This window comes from Dothidotthia symphoricarpi (assembly GCF_010015815.1).
Source record: "Dothidotthia symphoricarpi CBS 119687 unplaced genomic scaffold P153scaffold_19, whole genome shotgun sequence".
Taxonomy (NCBI): domain Eukaryota; kingdom Fungi; phylum Ascomycota; class Dothideomycetes; order Pleosporales; family Dothidotthiaceae; genus Dothidotthia; species Dothidotthia symphoricarpi.
Window position 1 is genome coordinate 174827 of NW_022985026.1, and position 20747 is coordinate 195573.

General features: G+C 52.1%; 9 protein-coding genes across 9 annotated transcripts; 3 read left to right on the top strand and 6 right to left on the bottom strand.

Annotated features, from left to right (window-relative positions):
* Positions 1-446: 446 nt before the first annotated feature.
* On the top strand, positions 447-4564 carry P153DRAFT_434119 (uncharacterized protein). The gene is made up of 2 exons (XM_033673062.1): positions 447-4036; positions 4127-4564. Exons 1-2 carry the CDS (start codon positions 773-775, stop codon positions 4346-4348), a joined length of 3486 nt encoding a protein of 1161 aa, XP_033520046.1. The 5' UTR covers positions 447-772; the 3' UTR covers positions 4349-4564.
* Positions 4565-4776: 212 nt separating this feature from the next.
* P153DRAFT_323699 (secretory pathway Sec39) lies at positions 4777-7776 on the bottom strand. Its single transcript, XM_033665219.1, has 2 exons — positions 4971-7776; positions 4777-4907 (listed from the first exon to the last, which is right to left on the bottom strand). The coding sequence occupies exons 1-2, from the start codon at positions 7723-7725 to the stop codon at positions 4885-4887; spliced, it is 2778 nt and encodes a 925-aa protein (XP_033520047.1). The 5' UTR covers positions 7726-7776; the 3' UTR covers positions 4777-4884.
* A 375-nt stretch (positions 7777-8151) lies between these two features.
* P153DRAFT_298969 (uncharacterized protein) lies at positions 8152-9341 on the bottom strand (the record flags this gene model as incomplete). The annotated part of the gene is made up of 3 exons (XM_033664247.1): positions 8152-8446; positions 8498-8593; positions 8647-9341. The coding sequence occupies 3 exons, from the start codon at positions 9339-9341 to the stop codon at positions 8152-8154; spliced, it is 1086 nt and encodes a 361-aa protein (XP_033520048.1).
* Positions 9342-10094: 753 nt separating this feature from the next.
* Positions 10095-11253, top strand: P153DRAFT_389110 (NAD(P)-binding protein; the record flags this gene model as incomplete). The annotated part of the gene is made up of 4 exons (XM_033670816.1): positions 10095-10535; positions 10597-10774; positions 10830-10980; positions 11118-11253. The coding sequence occupies 4 exons, from the start codon at positions 10095-10097 to the stop codon at positions 11251-11253; spliced, it is 906 nt and encodes a 301-aa protein (XP_033520049.1).
* A 1918-nt stretch (positions 11254-13171) lies between these two features.
* P153DRAFT_399811 (uncharacterized protein) lies at positions 13172-13920 on the bottom strand (the record flags this gene model as incomplete). Its single annotated transcript, XM_033671763.1, has 2 exons — positions 13612-13920; positions 13172-13521 (listed from the first exon to the last, which is right to left on the bottom strand). Coding segments are annotated over exons 1-2 (390 nt in total), but the record flags the coding sequence as incomplete, so codon positions are not given.
* P153DRAFT_90982 (uncharacterized protein) lies at positions 13642-14856 on the bottom strand. Its single transcript, XM_033673483.1, has 3 exons — positions 14810-14856; positions 13892-14764; positions 13642-13839 (listed from the first exon to the last, which is right to left on the bottom strand). The coding sequence occupies exons 2-3, from the start codon at positions 14719-14721 to the stop codon at positions 13731-13733; spliced, it is 939 nt and encodes a 312-aa protein (XP_033520051.1). The 5' UTR covers positions 14722-14764; positions 14810-14856; the 3' UTR covers positions 13642-13730.
* Positions 14857-15255: 399 nt separating this feature from the next.
* On the bottom strand, positions 15256-15547 carry P153DRAFT_369682 (uncharacterized protein; the record flags this gene model as incomplete). Its single annotated transcript, XM_033668836.1, has 2 exons — positions 15480-15547; positions 15256-15431 (listed from the first exon to the last, which is right to left on the bottom strand). Coding segments are annotated over exons 1-2 (158 nt in total), but the record flags the coding sequence as incomplete, so codon positions are not given.
* A 2075-nt stretch (positions 15548-17622) lies between these two features.
* Positions 17623-18286, top strand: P153DRAFT_389113 (uncharacterized protein; the record flags this gene model as incomplete). Its single annotated transcript, XM_033670817.1, has 2 exons — positions 17623-18005; positions 18211-18286. The coding sequence occupies 2 exons, from the start codon at positions 17623-17625 to the stop codon at positions 18284-18286; spliced, it is 459 nt and encodes a 152-aa protein (XP_033520053.1).
* A 56-nt stretch (positions 18287-18342) lies between these two features.
* P153DRAFT_323707 (MFS general substrate transporter) lies at positions 18343-20115 on the bottom strand. Its single transcript, XM_033665220.1, has 2 exons — positions 19667-20115; positions 18343-19614 (listed from the first exon to the last, which is right to left on the bottom strand). Exons 1-2 carry the CDS (start codon positions 19970-19972, stop codon positions 18400-18402), a joined length of 1521 nt encoding a protein of 506 aa, XP_033520054.1. The 5' UTR covers positions 19973-20115; the 3' UTR covers positions 18343-18399.
* Between the last annotated feature and the right edge of the window lie 632 nt (positions 20116-20747).

Here is a 20747-nt window from a genome sequence, read left to right on the forward strand (position 1 = left end):
ATTTTTGAATATTTTTATTAGCATAGTTTTGCAGCTTACTTCCAACTTTTACCATCAATCGAGAGCTAGCACCAACCTGTTCCCCCACCAAACAGGAAATCCCCACCTGTCGCTCTCGCGGTCGAATAACGAAACGCCGCGTGCTCTTGCATCGAGACTGACGTTTGTGACAGGTTGAACTCTCGACCACGCTGCAGCCAAGCTCTTCTCCCTCGCACGCGTGACGACGCGTTGGGTAGGCAACGAACGCTGCTGTGCACCGTCATAGCTACAGATACAAAAGAGAAAGGAGATTTTATTCGACGAATGAGAGTGGCATTGGGAGGTAAGAGAACGTGGCACGTTGAAGGGATGGATCCTGGTCAACGAGGGGTGAGTTGAGGGGTGGTTGCATGTGAACGGTCCGCTTCCGTGCACTAGTCTACGCGCTAGCTCTGTTTACCAAACACAACGAAGGCTGAGGAAGCCACGACGCACTGCAAAATCTCCGCTTGGGCTTGACTGTACCCCACACCACGTCCATAGCATGCGATTGTACATGAAGAGATAATTTTGTGAGTTGACAATTGGATAGGGCCATTTACTATCCCAGATATCGCTTTTAGACCGCTTTTCTACGCCGAAGCACGTCCGTTGGTGCTTTTTCGCCGACGCACGAACCCCTTGACGTCGACCGGCGAACTTCGCTGCAATCAGACGTCTTCTCGCCTGGGTACAGCCCCCAAACCGCCTGCTGTACCGTTGAAACTCGCCCTGACGGGCGCACGCCGCCATGGACGACGGTCCTCCACCCCCTCCTCCCCGGCATGGGGCGAACCCAAAGACTACAGGAGGGAGTCATGCACCCCCACCACCACCGCCGCCGCCGCCCAATAGCGGAGGTGGTGGTCTGCCTGCAGGCAACTACGACATATTCATCATACCGCCCCACTCGTCAGGTGGTGGCTTCATATACCTTCCAAGCATGGGTGTGCAGCGGAACAGCTTCGCGGCGGGTGTGGCTTGCACATTGGCTAGTATAGCTGTGTGGAAGTTGATCGAGCCATACGTGAAGCAGTACACTCTTATGGTCACCCAGATTGTGTATTCGGGCGGCAACGGTGTAATACTGCTCGTGGTCATAGTCGGATTCCTGGGCTTGATCATCGGACAGCTGTTGAGTGGAGGCATGTTGGGGTTCGGAGGTGGTCACGGACCTCGCGGAGGAGCCGGTGCTGGTGCTGGAGCAGGCACTTCAGGGCCAGGGGCAGGCCACCAGCACGCGCATCCAAATGCCGGTTTCCCCGGTGCTGGTGGACCTCCTCCTCAGGGAGCACAAGGTGGATGGGGTGGGTGGGGCGGATATCGACAATACGGCGCCTCATCTGCGCCCCCTCCACAAGACAACGAGTCGACCTGGAAGGATGCAGAAGAGGAGCGCAAACGCGCCGAGAAAGAGCGTGAAGAAGCCGAGGAGAAGCAGGCCGAGGAGGAGCGTGAACGAGCTGAAACACAACGCAAAGAAGCGGAAGAGCAGCGAAAGAAAGAAGAGGCTGATGAGCAACGTAAGAAAGAAGAAGCTGAGGAGCAACGGAAGAAGGAGGAAGCTGAACAACGGCGTAAGGATGAGGAGGCTGAGCAATTGCGCAAGCAGGAAGAGCAACGCAAGAGAGACGAAGAGGAGAGCAGACTCAAGAAAGACGAAGAGGAGAACAGACGCAAAAAAGCTGAGGAACAACTTCGTCAAATTGAGCTAGAAGAAAAGAAGCGCGAGGACGATCAACGCAGACAAGCTGAAGAAGAGAAAAAGAAGCGCAAGGAGCAAAAGCGTAGACAGGCCGAAGAAGAGAGAAGGCTCGAAGAGGAGCACCGCAGACACGCCGAGGAAGAACACCGCAGACGAGTTGCGGAAGAGAAGAAGCGTCGGGCCGAGGACGAACGCAGAGAAGCCGAGGAAGAGGAGAAGTGGCGGGCAGAACAAGAACGCAGACACATCGAGGCAGAGAAGAAATGGCGAGCGGAAGAGGAGCGCAGACAAGCTGAGGAAGACGAGAAGCGGCGGGTAGAAAAAGCACGCATGCAAGCTGAACAAGAGAGGAAGCGCCTGGCTGAACAAGAGCGCATGCAAGCTGAGCAGGAGAGGAAGCGACAGGCTGAACAAGAGCGCAAGGAGGCCGAGGAAGCACATAGACAAGCTGAAGAGGCACGCAGACAAGCTGAAGAAGAGGAACAACGGCGGGCAGAGGAAGCACGGATACTAGCTGAGAAAGAAAAGCAGAAGCGGCTGGTTGAGGAAGCTCTCAGGCAGGCTGAAGAAGAACGCAAACAAGCCGAAGAAGCTCGCCGACAAGCTGAAGCACGCAGACAAGCCGAGGAAGAGAAGAAGCGGCGGGCAGAAGAACAACGCAAACTCGCCGAGGAAGAGGAGAAGCGAAAGATCGCAGAAGCACGGAAAATCATTGAAGCTCGGCGACGACGAGACGAGAGAGAGCGTAAGCAGGCTGAAGCAGCTAAAAGAAAACGCGAGGAGGAAGAACGTATACTGGCTGAGAATGCGCGAATACAACGAGAAGAGGAAGAGCGCCTTGCGGCTGAGGCGGCTAAGCGGAAACGAGAGGAAGAGGAGAGGAAGCGTGCATGGGAGGAACTCAAGAAAGCCGAGGCTGCAAGAAAGAAGCGAGAAGCGGAAGAGAAGGCCAAAGAAGAGGCAGCCAAGCAAGCTCGTGCCAAAGCAGAAAAGGAGAAGTGGGAGAAGGCCCGTCAAAGGGAAAAAGAACAACGCGAACGTGAAGCCCGCGAACGTCTCGCAGCGGAACGCGCCAAGAAACAACAAGAGGCCCGCGAAAAGGAGCAAGCTGAACGTGAAGCCAAAGAAGCCGAGGCTCGAGTACAAATCGAGAAGGAGATCCGCGAGAAACTTGAAGCTGAGCAAAAGGAGATTCGCGAGAAGCTGGAGGCCGAGCAGAGGGAGATACGTCAAAAACTCGAAGAAGAACAAAAGGCCAGAGCCGCAGAAACAGCTGCGCGACATGCAGCAGAACAGAAAGCCGCCATAGACATCGCTGCAGCACAGGCGAAAGCAGATGCTCAAGCCGCCGCCGCAGAAGCCAACGCTGCCGCCTCGAAAGCAAAGGCTGACGCCGAACGGGCGGCACGCCTCAAAGCAGCACGAGAGCGTGCCCAGCGTGACCGCGAAGCACGCCTCAAAGTCGAAGCTGAAGCGCGGGCCAAAGCAGAAGCAGAAGCACGTGTCAAAGCAGAAGCCGACGCGCGCTTCCAAGCCGAAACCGAGGCGCGTCTTCAAGCAGAAATCGAAGCTCGTCTTAAAGCTGAAGCTGAGCTCAAAGCAGAAGCCGAGAGAATCAAAGCAGAAGCCGAGAGGATCACAGCAGAAGCATCAGCAGCCGCCGCCGCTGCAGCTGCAGCTCCAGATCTCACTGCCCGACGATCAACTACATACGGTGGTGTTGGTGGTGGTGAACGTCTCGATCCGTATGCAGGTGCGAGAGCGAAAAGTCCGCCCCCACCTTCAGTCGCCCCTTCAGTCGCCCGGACACATTCAACCCCCGCCAAAGCAACCCCTTCGGCCGCTTCGACCGCTTCATCCAAGAAGACCTACCAGATGCCAACGGCGTCATCGTACGCAGCCAGCGAAGATGCACAGTCCTTCCATCCGTACTCCACAGCGTCATCTTACGTGGCCAGCGAAGACGCTTCAACCTTCCGTCCGCGCTCCACAGCATCACGCTCACATGTCTCGTCGGCATACTCTGAGTCGTCATACGCACCCTCGCAGTCTACCGCCCGGTCGACACCACCTGGATCACAACGCGGTCCGTACTCGACCTCAGATCCAAACAAGATCGTCATCAAGGCGGTGTACTTATTCAACGACTCCTTCCCGAAGCCAGTAGCCCAGCTCGTTGCCGGCCTGGGCAAAGTCACTGATGGCCTAATCCTCAAGATCCAATCCGAAGGTCTCTTCATCGACGATGACGTCCGCAGCATCCCGCAGCGCGAGTGGGACGTCAAGGCCTGGACGCTGAAATCAGTAGAGGTATGCCATCTCCTGTTGCGCTTTCCCATCCTACCCAACTTTCCCTTTCTGAACCACCTTTGATTCAACTCACATACTGACCTCGCTTAGACGGGCGTCCAAACCTCCAAGCACCTCCACATCCTTCGCGCTTCGGTCCGCGACGCAGAAGGCAGGAGATACGTCTTCCTCATCGACGAATCCGAAAGCTGGAAACTGACTCTCGGCTTGCAACGGCTGCGGAAGGGCAGTCAGGTGCGCAGTATGCAGAGCAGTCAGATGGCGCAGAACGACGTGATGCGGCTGCTGAATTCGGTGCCGCCACTTGCGTAGAGATGTTGTATGGGGTGTGGTAAGCGGATGTGGGTGGAGTTGATGGGGGATGAATTAGATCGAGTTTTGTTGTTGGCCTGTCTTGTGCAAAACTCGACTTGACCTTTTCGACGCGTCGTAGCGTGTGAGCGATTTGATGAAATATATCCTTCTTTCTACATCGTAGCGTTAGCGGTGGAGCTGTTAGACATGTTTAATTTATATGTCTTATTCATGTTCATGTGGAGTGTTCGTCATGAAGATAGTGGCTTGTGAATGAGTCTACGTTTTCCCCCGCCGTTTGGAAAATCGGTTGGTGATACGGGTAGGAGAAAAGCTTCGGACTGATGAGGGTTTTGTGCGTCGCAATAGTCAACCGAATCAGGAATTTGGGATCTTGATAGAGGTTTGAAGTGTATGAGAAGTAAGTCGTCAGGGCCACGATAGCAAAGCAAACATTTGATCTTGTGTTGCTACCTAGTGGAATAGTTCTAATGCGGCTGAGGATATATATGCTTTTCATGTAGTGTCATGTCATCCCAACCACCTCATCGATTCTAATCATTCACAGGCTTCGCACCTATAAACCACCGTTAGCAACAGAACTTTTGTCAAACAAGTAATGCAAAAGTGGAAGACTTACCCAGCATCCACCCCAGCCCACTGGCAAGCGCCCCCGTCGCAGCATTAGCCACCAAATCCCTCCTCCTCACGCGGTCCTCATGACTTCCCGCGTCACTCAAATCCATGCTAGCACGGCTCGAACCACCCGTGCCCTCCTTAGACATCTGCGTATTGCTGCGGAGCGGGAACACACTCTTCGACAACGCGGCCGTAGCTGCTCGCGTAACATCAAACAAGCCCATAGGTGCTTCTTCGGCCGCGCCTCTGCCCACTTCTCTCCTTGGCTGCACAGTAATCGTGTCGTTGGTGAATGCACCGGGTAGTTTGCGATCCGCAGCGTCGTTGAAGCGCGTCTCTGCTTCTGTCTCCTGGGCGAGGAGGTTCGTCATTTCGGTCTCGCATTGCGTCCAGACGGAGAGGATTTCTTCGAGGTGAGATGGGGGAGCGAGGAGCAGAGCTTGTGAGAGCAGGTCCATGCGTTGTTCCAGGCGACGAAGATCCGGGCGCGCGTGGCTGGTGTAAGACCAGGAGTTGGATGAGGAAGTGTAGCTGCCGGCGCGCAGGGCGGCTTGCCAGGGTACGTCTTCTGCGCTGTCGTCTTGCTCGAGGGGGTCGTGGTGGAAGGACTTTGGGGATTTGAGGGAGGGTGTAGGTAAGGATAGGCGATTTACGACGTAGGAGTAGGCGGTTTCGAAGTCCCCTTCTTCAAGGGCGGCGTCGATGGCCATGCCAATGACTCTACGCTCGGCAGCGGCTTTCTTGCTTTCTATTGCTGTTGTATCTAATTGTGAAAGTTCGTCGTCATCATCTTCGTCCATTATTGTTGCAGGCATCGAAATGACCAGGTTCTGTCCGATGGTGATCAAGTCGTCCAGTTTTGTGTAGCTGCTTAGATTTTGAGAGAGTAGCTTCTGTATCAGCGCTAAAGGATCGGAACTGACTCTGATATTGACCGGCTGGAATGGCACGCCATGTTGGAGGATCAGTGAGTAAAAGGACATGGCGTGGGTTGCTGATAGCAAGGCCTGAGTTCGCTGGAAGCGCGACGACGCTGCGAAGTGGGGAGAAAAGGCAGTGACAATATCAGCAGCGCGTTTCATGCCTCCTCTGGTACGGTTTCCGTTACTTGCGTTGTCGTAGTGATGCATCACCGACTTCAGTATGACCTTTTCGACGTCGGCTAGAGGAAGCGGAGCTTGTTGGGATGATGATTGGATGTACGTTTGCACTATGAGAGGATAGTTGCTGCTTTCGAGGAGAGCCTTGAGTATCTCTGTTTCGACTGTCTTTCTCTCTAGCATGCCGATGATGCCCTGAGCATGACGGTCTTGTTCGTGGCTATCTGTCCCCCAATTCCACAGCCACAGCAACTTGGATCTGATGATAATCCATTGATCACTATCTTTCTTTGAGCCACCACCAAGCCTGTGTAGGATTTTTTGAAGTAGCGACAACTGTTCAGGATAGTCATCCCGCAAGGACATTTTGGCCAATTTTCGGATCGACTCAGATTGCTGTAGGCTAGACAATACCCACGCGGAGAAGAGAACGAGTTCCAGAACACGAGCGGAACTTTGCCCAGGTGTGGTAAGTACATTATCAAACTCGAGCAGACGCTCTTCCGTTAGCACGGCAGTCGTGGACTCATGTAGTAATGGGTCTTGGAGGTCATATGAGGGCAACGCTTCTACATCGATGTCGAGCTCTGGCGGAGGATCGTAGTTAAGTAGGTCGAATATCCGTCTCAGTAAGGAATGTGCTGTTTTCACTGTCTCCACATCGTTCTTCTCGACCAGGTAGAGGGACGCAAGAGCGGTTTGCGCATACTGTATCTCGAGTCGTCGTTGTGTGTCGTCATCAATATAGTCTCGGCCCTCCTCATAGCCACCAAGGTCCATATCTTCTGGCCCGTCCCATTCCGTGATCGCACGGGTAACCAAAGACAAGTCTTGCTTGGATGTACGCACTAGCCAATCGAACAAGCATGCCCAGTCATCTGGCTCCTGTGGGGGCTGCTCAGTTATCGACGCTCTCCGCGCCTCGCCTGTGAGTCTCCGTCTCTTGCGCTCAGTCGCCCCACACATCCAGGGAGCCACAACACCCCTCAGATCCCGCCCAAGATGCTGATTATCTCCCCCATTCCGCCTCTCGTGATGCAGGTTCGAGAGCTGGTATTCTACTGCGCGCCTCCCTTTCAGTGGGGCAAACTCGTCGAGAGATGACGTGGCGGTCTGCGGGTAGTACTCGTAGCTCAGGCGGAGAAGCGGTAGGACGGTCGATATGAACCACGTGCGGAGATATTCGGAGTGACCCAGGAAGGGCGTGACAAGCTGTGGTACGAGATCCAGCAGGCCGGTCTGGGCGTCGATGCGATGGGCGCGGTGGATGAGGAAATGGCTGAACGCATCCAGCTCAGTTTCTGTCGCATACAACGGATGGCTTAGTGGTAAGAGCTCCAACGCCTTCCTCTTCTTCTTCGCTCGCGAGTCCGACTGTCCCTCAACTGACGATATGTTTAATGATGCCGTGGGCCCTTCGCCAGGATTCCGCGAACCCATCGCAAGCTCGTTCAGGTACACGCGGTATATCACAGGATCTGTTTCCTCGGGCAGGTATGTGAGTAGGATGCTCAAGACCAGTTCCAAGGGCAAATGGGCTTCTCGCAGCGCCGTCAGTACTCGCAGCGAGGTGATGTTCGATTCGGTCGCATATTGGACAGCCAGGAGGACACAGTGTGGTCCTGACAGTTTCTGTAATTTCTGCGGTGTCGCCATATCGTACTGGGGAGTGAAACGGCTATCGTATTCCGTATGCGCCGTCTATCATGTCGTTGTTGAAAGTTGTCACGCCCGCATTCAACATTCGCTACGTACGTCAATGGCAAGGGTGGCACGGGCCAGCCCAGGGGTCTTGTCTCGACGTTCAAATGCGACGTCACTTCACCACGCCCTCCAATCACTCTGCAATTTATTGTGCAGTCGGCAACCTGTTACCTAGCTTATGCTCTTCAGCGATGAACTTGAAGGAACGAATGTCGGTAAACCTTGTGATACGATAGTCTCGCGGCAGAGCCATGCCTTCTGTCCTCTTCAACAGGCTCCTTTGGAACTGATTCAGACGAATTATATCTCACATCTCATCAAAACTCGACAATTCCATTACATGACGCCGTTGAAATGTTTGTTTGCTAGCTATTCGCTCTACTCATGACTAACGCTATTGCAACCGCCGAGCTCCTCCTTCCATCTTTCCTCCTGGTAGTCATGTAGCTCAACGTGCTCCTCAGAAGCCCTCGAGTCAAGCTTTGACATCCCTATATCACTCGTGAGGTATTTGTTGAACGGGTTGAGTCTAGAGGCTGGTCTTGACGGTATTGAGTGGCGCTTGTCATAGTCATATCCGTCGTGCGTTGAATTTTGCGCTTTGAAATATCCAAGTACGCGTGGAACAGAAGGACAACAACCCACGATAATGACGATAGCGAGTTCAGCCATGCTAAGAGAATGTAAGCATTCACTCTTGAGATTCGAACAGTGACTAACGTACCAGGTTAAACCCGCCTTAGTGAGGAGCCAAGTGAAGTCCGGCTGTTGAAGGAGCACGATCCGATAATACAATCCAACAGCTGCAATCGCAACAGCACTAGAGCAGTTGTTAGTCGAATTCTCGAACCGTAGATTACGGAGGAAACTCACAAAACCCCTACGCCAAAGACAGCGAACACTCCAATTTTCTGCCTAAGATCCATCTGCAGCTGCCAAATAGCCCAAGTCGGGACCAACAAAGCTTCCGCGTCACTGATGAAATTCAGTATGCCCATCGCCAAGTTCAACTTGTTGCTGTCGATGCAATGGCCCTCGACAGTAGGATCCCATATCTTTTCACGAGGCCAGCATGTAAATATATACAAGAAGAACATCGCCAAGTAGAACCCAGCATTTGCGATTAACGAGCCAACGATGACCCAGAAGACAGCGCCCCGGAACAATGTAGTAAAGAACCTCTTGAGCTGCAGAAACACGACCGTTTTGGCAAGACCGCCACTTGCTGTATAACATATAAACACGACGTTGCACCAGAAGGACATGTTGGCGAAGCCTGCAAGTGGAACATCCCACATGTGGCGTGCAAGTCCCAGAGATTCGGTGTGTACAATCGTGACAGTGTACGTGATGTACCCACAGTATGCCAAGTAAGAGAGATAGTCTTCGATTCGGACCTCTTTAGATATAACGTTGGCAGATATCCGGGTGAGGATGAATACGGCGGTGAAGAGATGGATAACAATTGTTCCGGCGATGATAGCGGGCATCAGTGTCGGTGGGTCGATAAAGTTGGATTTTGTGCCTGGAGGAGGTTCGAGGGCAGGTGTAGTGTTTGTCGTCGCCATGGCGTCGCTTATGAGGGGACCGAAAATCATTGAAAGCGATACAACGGTACTGTTCGTTTATCAATTCTGGCAACAGGTCCAGAACGCAGGTATGCTGTACAGATCTTAAACATCCAGAACGAACGCGCCAGTCCTCGGACCTCCTGAGTTGGAGCCGAAACCCTGCTGCTGTGCCTCTTCGAAAAACGGGCTTCGGAGGATTATACATCGTAACCGTTGAGCTCACGGATTCCAGATCTATCTGATCTCGAACCACGCCGCCTTGGCGCAGGGCTTGGCCGTCGATGCGTCTGATGATAATCACCTTCTTTCCATGGTGGCGTTGATGGATATAATGCTGCAAGATTGTATCCACTCAATCCCATTACTGTGTGACAGTTGTCACATACACAGAACTGGGACGGGCTAGACCTCAGTTCCAGGCCCAGATATAACACACGCAATTAATACAAAGAATCCATACACACCGACACCATGAACGAATGAGTTCGCGCAGACCAGAACTGAAGGCGAATGACCCGCAGATCACAATCTCTTCGAAGTAAAATTTCGCTCGAGTTAAAGTTTCGCATGGGTGTCGAACGATCCTTCGCGCCAGACCGGAACTTAAGTGAGGCGGATTATTACCACGTGTCGTGTATCAGTGACGCAAGGAAGGTTCCAAGATTCTACTCACTCTTCTGCCTTGATGACTTTCTGATCTCTTGTACACGAATCTCTGCTCTCGTTTCCCATCCAAAACAGCTGTCCAAAATGTCGACCGAAGAGGTCGATTACGATGCCATAACATGGCCAGCACAGCTCACACACGGGCTCCACCGATCCATGTACCCACTTCTGGAGCCCAGCAATCCAGCTCTCGCAACAGACAAGACAGTTTTGATCACCGGCGTTTCGGGCGGAATTGGACGCGCAATCGCAAAAGCATGGATGATTGCCGGCGCAAAAGGAATTGTGATTAGTGGACGAAGAGAAGACGCGCTCAAGAAGGTCGAAACCGAGTTGCGTGAGCTCGGCAAAAAGACGAAGATAGTCGTTGTGCCCGCGGATGTTACCAACGAAGAGAGCGTCGAGAACCTCTGGAAGCTCGCAACAGAAGCATTGGGGAGAATCGACGTCCTCATAAATAATGCGGGGAGCTTGGTACAAGCCATGATCGGAGAAGGCCAGCCATCGGAATGGTGGCAGGATTTTGTACTTATTACCCTCATCGCCTACTCCTCTTGACGTATGTGAGACTGACCCATCTGTGCAGGAAGTAAACATAAAAGGCGTCTACCTTAACATCCACCACTTCCTCGCACAAGCCCACGGTGGCCCCGGAACTGTCATCACCCTCTCAACAAGCATACTGGGCGAAACGTTTCCAAAGTTCGCATCCTACATCCCCAGCAAACTCGCGCAGACAAAGGTCATGGAGTTTCTGAACGCTGGTTAGTTGCCTCCTTCTGTCCAGCCCACGCGCTTCATCTAACTTTAGCATTGCAGAGCAGCCGAATATTCGCACGTTTAGCGTTTTTCCCGGTGTGGTGGCGACAGATATGCCGCCGAAAGAGTATATCGATTACGCGCTCGACGATCCCATGTTGACGGGTGGATTGTCTTTGTTCCTGTGCACTGACAGGGCGGAATGGCTACGGTACGTCACAAATCCGGATTCTGTCCCAATTTGTCCATCCCCTCAACCCCTTTGAAGACTTTGTGCATTTGGATTTTATCACACTACGTCCTATTTTGCAGGACATCATGAGAACGAAGCCAACTAATTCGTCTCAGGGGAAGCATGGTGAGCGTGAACTGGGACCTGGAAGAAATGGAGCAGCACAAGGAAGAAATACTGGAGAAGAAACTAACGAAACTGGCGTTCACGACGGCGGAATTTGGGAAAGGGGGACATAAATGGGCGACGTAGCATAGATTCCAATGTATGTGATACTTCGAATTATGACGGACTTGAGCAGTGATCCAGAAGTCAGTTATTATTGGTTATGCTGAGGCTGTGAAGCTGTGAAGCTTCGGGTTTTATCTCAACCCTATAATCAAAGTGTTCATAACGAGAAGCTACCGTACTGTGCAAAAACCAGTGTTAGATCGTCACGCATCTACACGTGTGCAAGTCTAATTCTAGTGGTGATGAAGCATATGTCTAATGATGTCCAGCTACACGTGCCACACTTCTTACTTGTCTCTAGTGCCTCTTGTTACACTCTGCATTTTTGATACATTATACAATAGGCGCATACAAATAGACATGAGTGTGTTGTTGAAGATTACAGATCAAACTGTGTTTATTTTCTTACATGTCCCTTCCCATCCGGTTTGGCCACAGACCTCTTACCCTGCGAGTAAGAGTATGAATTGATAGACATGGCTATGTTAGGTCTTGCGAGGCAGTTTGATGCTTTTACATTCTTTCCTCTAGTCCTTGTCTTATCCAAACGTGGTTTCTTATAATGGATAATCCAATACTAACTGTGTAGCTTAGTTCCCGCATGACAGGTCATTTCACAGACTAATAAGTCAATATACTAGACTCCATCACTCGAGAAGTTCCTGTGTTTATTCTTATTTGTACCATGCGTTACACTTGGAACGGAAATGAATTGTCCTTGGAATTATGCTAATACTAACTTCTGTTCTACCGTGAACGATGTTTGCAAGGTGCAGAGCACATGCGCTATGCATAGAACAATCTATCGGATTTATTCCGATAAACAGATACCCATTCAAAGAAGTCTTTAATGAATTTAAGGATATGCGTATTGTTCATCCGCAAACTCGGTACCAAACCTTGGAAAAGTAAAAAAAGACTAAGATTCACGTCCTAAATAAACAATCATATTTATTTCCCAATTATTTACGTATATTCTCCTGTCACAATCCATTTTCGTCGCATCTGAGAATATACTGCCGCAGGTTTTCATTAGTTACATTATGGCGACTGGTCAGTTATCTCGATCCTGACTTTTGCTCGATAGTGATACAAGAACTCGTTACATACATAAATATGCGTTCAAATTGCATCAAAACAAAAAGACTAACTAAGTAGTTCAAGCTTGAGTCGTCTGACCCCTCAAGAGAATCGAGATTACTTCATAATCTCATCTTGTATTTGAACACCGTCTCTCTTTATCATCTATCTTATGTGTTCTGCTTATATCCTTGCTTTTGCATCACTACAGCAAGACTCTATCAATTCTTTAAGCTCTATGCGACTAGAACCTATAGATGTTACATTGATATCGTCCTGCACCTCCATGCACCGGCTATCTACTTTCCCTGAAACACACTGCAACTGGTCAACTGCTGTCGAAGTGTTTCTTGTTCTCGGTAGCCACAACGCTTCAGGTTTGACAAGGTGTCGGGGTCATGTTTAATGACTACTGGGACTCTGGGCGTGGCCACACAGGAGACTGAGCCACTTGCTTTGTACCGAAGCGTAGGATTTACTTGTGCCGAAGCTCTTTGTGGTCATTGTAATATCCCTCATATTCTTGCCCTGGCAGCCTATACTTCCATCAATACACAGCCTCACATAAGTGTGGATATCAAGAGTCTTGAAGACTAACAACAATCATGCCCTATTGCATTGTAAGCAAAGCGAACATTGTTAAGCCTTTCTGCACGCTTTACACCAAACGTAGCCACGTGGGACACTGGTAGCATAATACTCGTTGAATTCTTCGCTATACTGCATGGTATCTACCTACCACCGCATGGTCCCACATAGTCAGATCACTTCTGATCTGCAGAGTCAAACCCACATATCAGCCCATCCAGCACAAAAGTCTATGTCTTCAAACAGCCTATTTTTACACTCGGCTTTCCAGACTGCACTTCTCAATTTTCGCACCTCGCCTGATGCTTTCCACACATCCAGAGTGCTCCACCACTCGTACTCGTCCGACATGCCACCCCAAGACCTACTATGGTAGTGATCATGGAAATAGTGTTCGTATAGCGGAATGAACCAAGTACTCTTGGTGTTGTAGACCGACGTAAAATGTCCATGGTGGGGGGAGTAATACTTATATGACGATTCTTCCCAGATGCTGGTCTTCCCTTCTGGAGTGTAATACCTTTTCGATACCTCAAGGTTTGTCGTAACGTGTACTGGCAGTTCAACCCCGTGTTCGTCGCAACCACAGCCCGTTTGCATAGTCGTCCGAATCTTTTCGATCTGTAATGCTAGTAAGCGCAGCCCAACTTAATATGGTGTGGGAAGAGAACTGAAGGGCAAGAAAACTAAAGGGCAATGCTCTCTGCTCACATTTATAGCGATCAAGTCAATCGACTGGTTTGGGAGCGTCATGTCGTCGGGGAGGCATCTTGGGGAATGTTTGCAAGCCTTTCGAAGTGCATCCACATCTCCGTCCTTGCTCTTCGACACTAGTGACGGATGACAGGAGTTTCGAGCTGTATTAGCAAATAGAGACTCTCGTACAGCGTGCTTGGGTTGTTCACAGTGTCTGTTGTGACATATATGGCTGTAATGGGTCTGCTCGGATAATTCAGCGCGGATGACGTTGTGGTCTCGAGTCGTCCCCAACCTTAGAACGGTGCCAAACCTAAGGAATACCTGTTCGTATCGTTCGCAGTGCTTGCACCAAGTCATATGTCGTACGTACTTTGTTGTATAAAACCTGTGGTCTGAGAACGTTGGCACAGTAAACATACAACCTAGCCCCTCCATTCGCTCCACCACTGAAGCGGGTATCTCCTCCAGTTGATCCCATGGGGTCAAGTCGGGAAATTCAAATCGAAGCCGCATGAATGCAGTGACCTCCATAAGTTGCCGAAAGTTCCAATCGAATACAAGATCATCTCGCGCGAGGTTGCAGGCGTTCACCGATATACCTTTCATAACCGTCAAGGGTACCGATCGTGATTCCCGCATCATATACGGGAGAAGCTCCTCGTAGGTTATCTTTGTACGACTGGGTCGGTCGCTGGCATCCGGCGCAGGTGTGGCGAGAGGCGTTGCCCAAATGTCGCGGACGTGGTTACGTTCCACGAGGTCGCCCTTGGGTTTCTTCGTCGTCTTCTTCTGATGGAGGAACGTGACTTTATTGCTGCGTGACTCGGATGGGCCGGCGAGAGCATCAAGGGTGTCGTCGAAAATGTCGTTTAGGGGATCATCGGGGGGGTCTTCGAGGGTGTCGTCGAAGAGGTCGTCTAGAGGGTCGTCGGGTGGGTCGTCAAGGGGGTCGTCGAAGAGTCTGGCGAAGGGGTCGTCTGGAGTATCGTTGACATGGAGCAGCCCCTCAATGTCATAACCAGATTCACGTCGTCTCTTGTTCTTCTTGGGGGGGGATGGCGTCATATGCTTCGATGCGAGCGGGAAGAGGTTATCGTCTTGGCGCAACACGCCTCTCTCCATTGCGTTGCAATACCGATCAAGGAAAGATTGGTCGACTAGACACCTACGGGACGTTACTTCAAGTCCTCTACGCAAGCATGGGACATACCTGTTCGCTTGTTTGGCGAAGTATACGTACGCCACTCTGAGTGTGTCAATGGTGTCATGAACAGCTTGCAGTTATGGTGCATGTTGCTGGGTAAGTGCTGAGCGGCCATTGCTCTTGCCGTTGGTCTTGTTCTTTCTTTTATTCTTCGATGGCATTGTGTCCTTGAGAAATGCGGTTAGCTGGAGTCTAATGGTGATGTGGTGTGAAGCAACTCACTGATCATGCAGTGTAGAGTAGGCTGCTGATTTGGTGCGAAACAGCGTGCTGCTAGGGTAGTGTGGAGCGGAGTGGGCTGCTGGTGCGCTGGAATAGGGCGTTCAAGTGGTGGAGGAGAGCGTTCAGGTGGTGGAGGAGAGTGTTGGCGACTGTTGGGAGGGGGTGGCCCAGCAGGCCTGCAAACATTATGTTGTAGAAACGCACACTCGTACTAACGCATGTGTATCATTCTCACCTACAGGACTCTATAGCATTCTCACCTACAGGACTCTATAGCATTCTCACCTGCAGAACTCCATGGCATAGCATTCTCACCTGCAGGACCAACAGATACACACTGAGCATTCTCACCAAAGCATTTACTCTGTTTGAAAGCCCAGGCCGCAACAACACCACACACCAAATCCTGTTTGCGCGTTAGCATTTGATACGAAGCACAAGTGGAGGGCCTTACCATGGCAGGCATTTAGACATATGCTCATTCAGAGTCGGCTTAGTTGAAAGCCCCAACACCACGACAAGGTGCGACTCTATCGTTGGGGGGCAAGTGACCAAAGATCCGCAGGACACGCTTTTAGGCGGCTGCTCTGGGTCTGTCATACAAGAAGAGATCCGCAAGCGACGCTTGTAGGCGGCTGCTATCCAGTCAAACATGTCTCACCGAACTAGATCCGCAGACACGCTTTTGGGCAGCTGCTCTGGTTTGGTTACATGCTTGGGCGCCAGACAGGAGATCTTCGAGCCACGCCGTCAAGCGGATGCTAGACCTCAAGTCACGAACACTGCCTTGGGGAAAGACTATGCTGCTTGCGCAAAGAGAAGGGAGGAAGATGGCGAGCGAACTCGAGTTGATGTCCTGCCACCGGACCAGACCTGCCGAACCGGGCAGGAAAGAGCATTCAGCGCGCCAGACCAGACGAGAAGGCGGGCAGACCGCACCTGCCGAACCAGTCGGCAAAAGACTATTCAGCGAGCCGCTCTCGCACACCCATCTACCACTCGCAATCCTCACCCGCTTGCTACCCAGGTCTCACTCGCATATAACCCTCAATCCTCACGCATCTAAAGCTCATTCACCTATCAGCATGACTGGAGGTAACAACACCGCCCAAGATGGCAGCGCCAAAGCCAAAGCCAAGGCAAATCCTACCGCACGCAGGCGGAAGCAGCAAGCGAGGGACAGAGCCTCGAAGCACTCGGCGGACAAGACCGGCGTCGGGAAGCTGCCAGCTCGCTCTGAGGTGGGCTTCTCCCAGCTCACGGTACCGCAACAGAACAAAGTCGTGAAGAAGAGTGGTAAGCAAATCCGGAAAGACGCAACCCTTTCCCGCACACGTCAACGAGCAGGCAAGAGCCACCACAAGAAAGGCACCGCTACAACAAAAACACACTCGCCAGCGCGAATGGAGTCATACAAGCTTGCGGTCAAGGCCATCCCGCCCCCGGTTTCAGACAAGGCCATCATGGCAACACCAAGCATGACGCTGTCAAAGGCTACTTCAGTTCTGAAGATGCTGTAAGAACAAGACTACAAGCATAAGGGGGCTGTTTTCACTTACATTGTGGAGTATGTTTCAACTACCATCTACAAAGGCACACATACTAACCGCACTGCAGGCGCATCAGGACGCCAGAACACGAGACAAGACGACAGCAATGGTTGCAGTATCGGCGGCTCCAAGGCTGGTTGGCAGACAATGAGGAGGGTTTGTTGACATGGCCAGTGAGCAACGGCGAAGATGAAGATGAGATCAAAAACATCCGGCGCACGCATAACAACGAGGAATCCGACAGCGACGAGTCCAGCAGCGATGATTCCGACAGCGACGAGTCCGACAGTGACAAGTCCAATGACCTTAGCATGCTTCTTCACAGAGCTCGAGTGCGGGATGCGCAGGCGCTAGACAGTGTGCGAAAGATACTTGAAGCGCAGCGTATGCTCAAAGTCAAAGCGCTGAAGGCATCTGGAGCACCGAAGGCACCTGGAGCACCGAGCGCAATTGAAGTGCAGAACCCCCAGGTCGTGCAGAAACCCCAGGTTTTGCAAAACCCTCCGGTCGTACAGAAGGCGCAGGTCGTACAGAAGGCGCAGGTTTTGCAGAAACCCCAGGTCGTGCAAAACCCTCCAGTCGTACAGAAGCCGCAGAAGAAGGTCACGCGTCGTGATCAAACTGTCGGTGTAGCTGGACCAAGCACACCACCAGAAGACAGCGGCAGGCGGTCATCCGGAAGGGTGAGTAAGAAGCGTGAGTTTGCTGGGTACATTGCGTGGGCAGACTAAGACAGTTCCCATGTGCAAACAAAGAAGAGGTGCACATGAGCGTAGAAACAGTCAAGACTGGGATGGGGATGAGATGAGGGGTGAGATGGGGGATGGGGGATGGGGATGAGTTATGAAATGAGGGGTGAGATGGGGGATGGGGGATGGGGTCAGTTGCTGTTGTACAGTTAGCTTCATATCACAACGCACGTCTTTTGGGTATTCAGACTTAAGATCCAACTCACGATGTATGACTTACCGATCCCTTTCTGATGCCATTGCACCTACACTCCACCATCACACCCACACCCACGCCCACGCCATACTACATATAACAATGCCCAAGCGTAGACACGCCAACACCAGCAGGCCAGGCAGTCCAAACAAAACACCCACATCGTTCCAGCGCCCGCGACGCCACACCAGCTCAGCAGAGTCGTACGGCGAACGACACAATCCAATAAATCTTATCAGCTCCTCGAGCCACACTCCTCTTCTACCAGGCCCACACGGCCAGACGACTGGCATTGTGCTAAACTCTGAGGCATGGAGATCTTGCACCCCCATGCAGGATAAATCCCCCATCGAATCCCATATACCTCCTCTGCCGCTGCATCGACCGTCGTCGTATCCGCATCTGCATCCGCGCCCTGTCGCCGACCGCCCACGCGTCAAACGGACTCGATTGGGACATATGTATGAAGTCTCGCTGGCAGCCGGGTCAGTCAACAGTTTACTTATTGCACAAGAGAGGAACGGCGGGGAGGAACGGCGGGGAGGAACGACGCGCATATCTACCCGCGACTGCAGATCTGTCTGGCGAAGTCTAGAGTGTAAGCTTAGACTCGAACACTGTGACTGAGGGGGGAGGAAGAAGAAGATGGCAAGACATGCCAGCGACCACTTTTCCTCTAAATTTGAGGAGGCTGATAGCGGAAGAAGAAGAGGTTGCCGACGACAATGGTGTCCAACCCGCGGATATCGACGAGGACGAACCATAGTATGCTGCAAGAACCGGTATTGGCTAACAGACGGATCATATTTGGAGTGTACTTGTCGTGAACGTGTTTCAATTGTCTCATTACTCATACTGATTCATTTAAACCCCCCGCATCTAAACAAGATACCTATACCCCTTCATCAAGCGATGGCCCTCCTCAATATCCACACCCGCAGTCGCAGCAGTCTGCTCCGCCACATTATCCCTCACAACCCACACATCATCCCCATCATCCAGGCGCTTATTCAGTCTGACAAGCACAGTCCTAAAGATGAAGCAGCCCAGGATCGTAACGCAAAACATGGACAGCACAACGCCGTAGCTCTTCCTGTACCCGTTGTCCGACATGTTCCAGACATACGAGCCGGCAATGTTGCCGAGCTGGGAGAAGGCGTTGATCATGGCGATCGCGACGGCGCGCTTGGCGGGTGGGCGCGGGAATGAGGAGGAGATCCACGAGTAGAAGACGATGAAGCCGGCGTAGGCGGAGGCTTGGAGGAAGAGGGCGACGTAGCGCGCCGCCGTGTTGGTCGTGCACATAGAAATGACGAAACCGACTAATCCCCCAATGATTGGGCCTACAATGTGCCAGAAACGCTCTTGCTGGCGGTCGGCGTGCCAGGCGTTGATGAGCGAGACGACGCAGGCGAAGGCCCACGGGGGCGCGGACATGAGCAGCGTGGGGATGCGAGCGAAGCCCAGTGTGCCTGTGAGCGTGGGGAAGAAGGCGTTGAAGGATAGGCCCACGACGTAGGCGGTGAACGTCAACATCATAATGTAAATTTTGGTGTCCTTCACGGCCATAAAAAGGCCGGCGAACGCGGAATCCTCAGAGTCATCGACATCGGCCTCACCCGCATCCTCTGTGATCCTCAATACAGCTACGGCGCGCTCCTCTTCGGTAAAGCCGCGTGTGTTGTGTGGGAGATCGGGCAGGATGAAGATAGCCGAGATGGCGATGGCCATTGTGACGGCGCCCTCGATCCAGTACAGCCAGCGCCACGCACGATGGCCGAGAACGCCTTCCATGTTTCCAAGAACAGCAGCGCCGACGAGGGATGAGAAGGCGTTGGAGATGAGGTTGCCGCAGAAGAGGATGGCGTTTCGAAGCGTGAGTTCGCGCCTCGTGTACCACTTAGAGAGGATGAGTAGGGCGCCGGGCAAGAAGGCAGCTTCTACGAAACCGATGAAGAAACGGATTGTGATCATGCCGGCAAAGTTGTGCACGCTTCCTGAGAGAGTGGAGATCATGCCCCAAACCAACATGACGCAGCCAATGTAGATGGACGGGCGGGGGACGCGGTTGATGATCATGTTGGACGGAATTTGCTGCGATGGAATTAGATCGAAACTTGATAAAAGCAACTTTGAGATTACGAACCATAAGAATGTACCCGACGTAGAGAATGGACAAGCACGTCGCGTACTGCGTGTTGTTGATGTTCAGGTCCTTTTGCAGTCCTCCAAGACGCGCCGCAGCAATGTTGTTGCGATCCAAATAGTTCATGATGTAGATCAGGACGAACAATGAGCATCGCATGTCCAGCTTGCGCTTCAGCGTCTTCTCGACCTCGACCCTCCTCTCCGGGCTCAGGCTGGCGGCCAGTCCAGCTCCACTAAGCTTGGTGTGCTCCATGGTCTGGGGTGCATGCTCAATTGCACCGTCTTTGTGATCCAAGGGTGCCATGGTTGTCAAATCGTCTTCGAGGAACGAAGTAGCAAGTCCTTGTCAAATAAAGCCGGAACCTGGGGTCTCCATCTCTTATACAATTTCCTTCTTGGCGCAGATGCAACGTCGTGTGCTCCACTGTAAGCATCGTGTCATGGCACCCCTACAGTTGGCCGCGTTACGTTGAGACGCCCGTCGTGACTGTCGGAATTTTCTGTAAGCCAAGGACTAGCCCGCCTCTGCATCATTGCTTCTACTTGCGGATACAGTATCCGATGATTTGCGGGGACGCCGATCTCCTGGGGTTGACAAGACGATGGTTCGTTGCGTGCTTGCTGATAATCTCACGTGGTTGGCCCGGTGTGGTACTGATAAGCAGCTGACCATGCAATGTGCTCCAAGCATCGCGAAGACTCACTCAACAACACCTTTACAGACCGCATCTCACGATCCTCGCAGACGTTGATTCCTCCAGTTGAGCCGCACGCGACTAGTGCGGCGCCCCGCATGGCGCCCGCGGGAAAACGTCGGAAAAGAGTGATTGTTGGGGTGTCGGGGACAACCGGTTCGTGTAAGCGGCATTTGGCATCATACGCCGACTCATCTAGCGTAGTGGGGGGTGTGAGGGAGAGTTTGTAGCAACCCCATCTGTGTAGGTACAGTAGATACCCCCGCATAAGAATCGCCCTAATATAGGAATCATCCCAGCTTAGGCATCAAAATGTCTGCCACCGCCTATTTTTAGTGAGGATAAGCATCAATGCAGCTGCAAGAATATGCTTAGCCCTATACG

Excerpts from the sequence above, each read along its gene's own strand:
- P153DRAFT_434119 (XM_033673062.1), top strand. The coding sequence starts at position 773 with ATGGACGACGGTCCTCCACCCCCTCCTCCCCGGCATGGGGCGAACCCA. Across the intron at positions 4,037-4,126 it reads GGACGCTGAAATCAGTAGAG|ACGGGCGTCCAAACCTCCAA; the intron begins GTATGCCATCTC and ends GACCTCGCTTAG.
- P153DRAFT_323699 (XM_033665219.1), bottom strand. The coding sequence starts at position 7,725 with ATGGCGACACCGCAGAAATTACAGAAACTGTCAGGACCACACTGTGTC. Across the intron at positions 4,908-4,970 it reads TGGGCTGGGGTGGATGCTGG|GTGCGAAGCCTGTGAATGAT; the intron begins GTAAGTCTTCCA and ends GGTGGTTTATAG.
- P153DRAFT_90982 (XM_033673483.1), bottom strand. The coding sequence starts at position 14,721 with ATGGAGAGAGGCGTGTTGCGCCAAGACGATAACCTCTTCCCGCTCGCA. Across the intron at positions 13,840-13,891 it reads AGGTTTGGCACCGTTCTAAG|ACCCATTACAGCCATATATG; the intron begins GTTGGGGACGAC and ends TTATCCGAGCAG.
- P153DRAFT_323707 (XM_033665220.1), bottom strand. The coding sequence starts at position 19,972 with ATGGCACCCTTGGATCACAAAGACGGTGCAATTGAGCATGCACCCCAG. Across the intron at positions 19,615-19,666 it reads ACGTCGGGTACATTCTTATG|CAAATTCCGTCCAACATGAT; the intron begins GTTCGTAATCTC and ends ATTCCATCGCAG.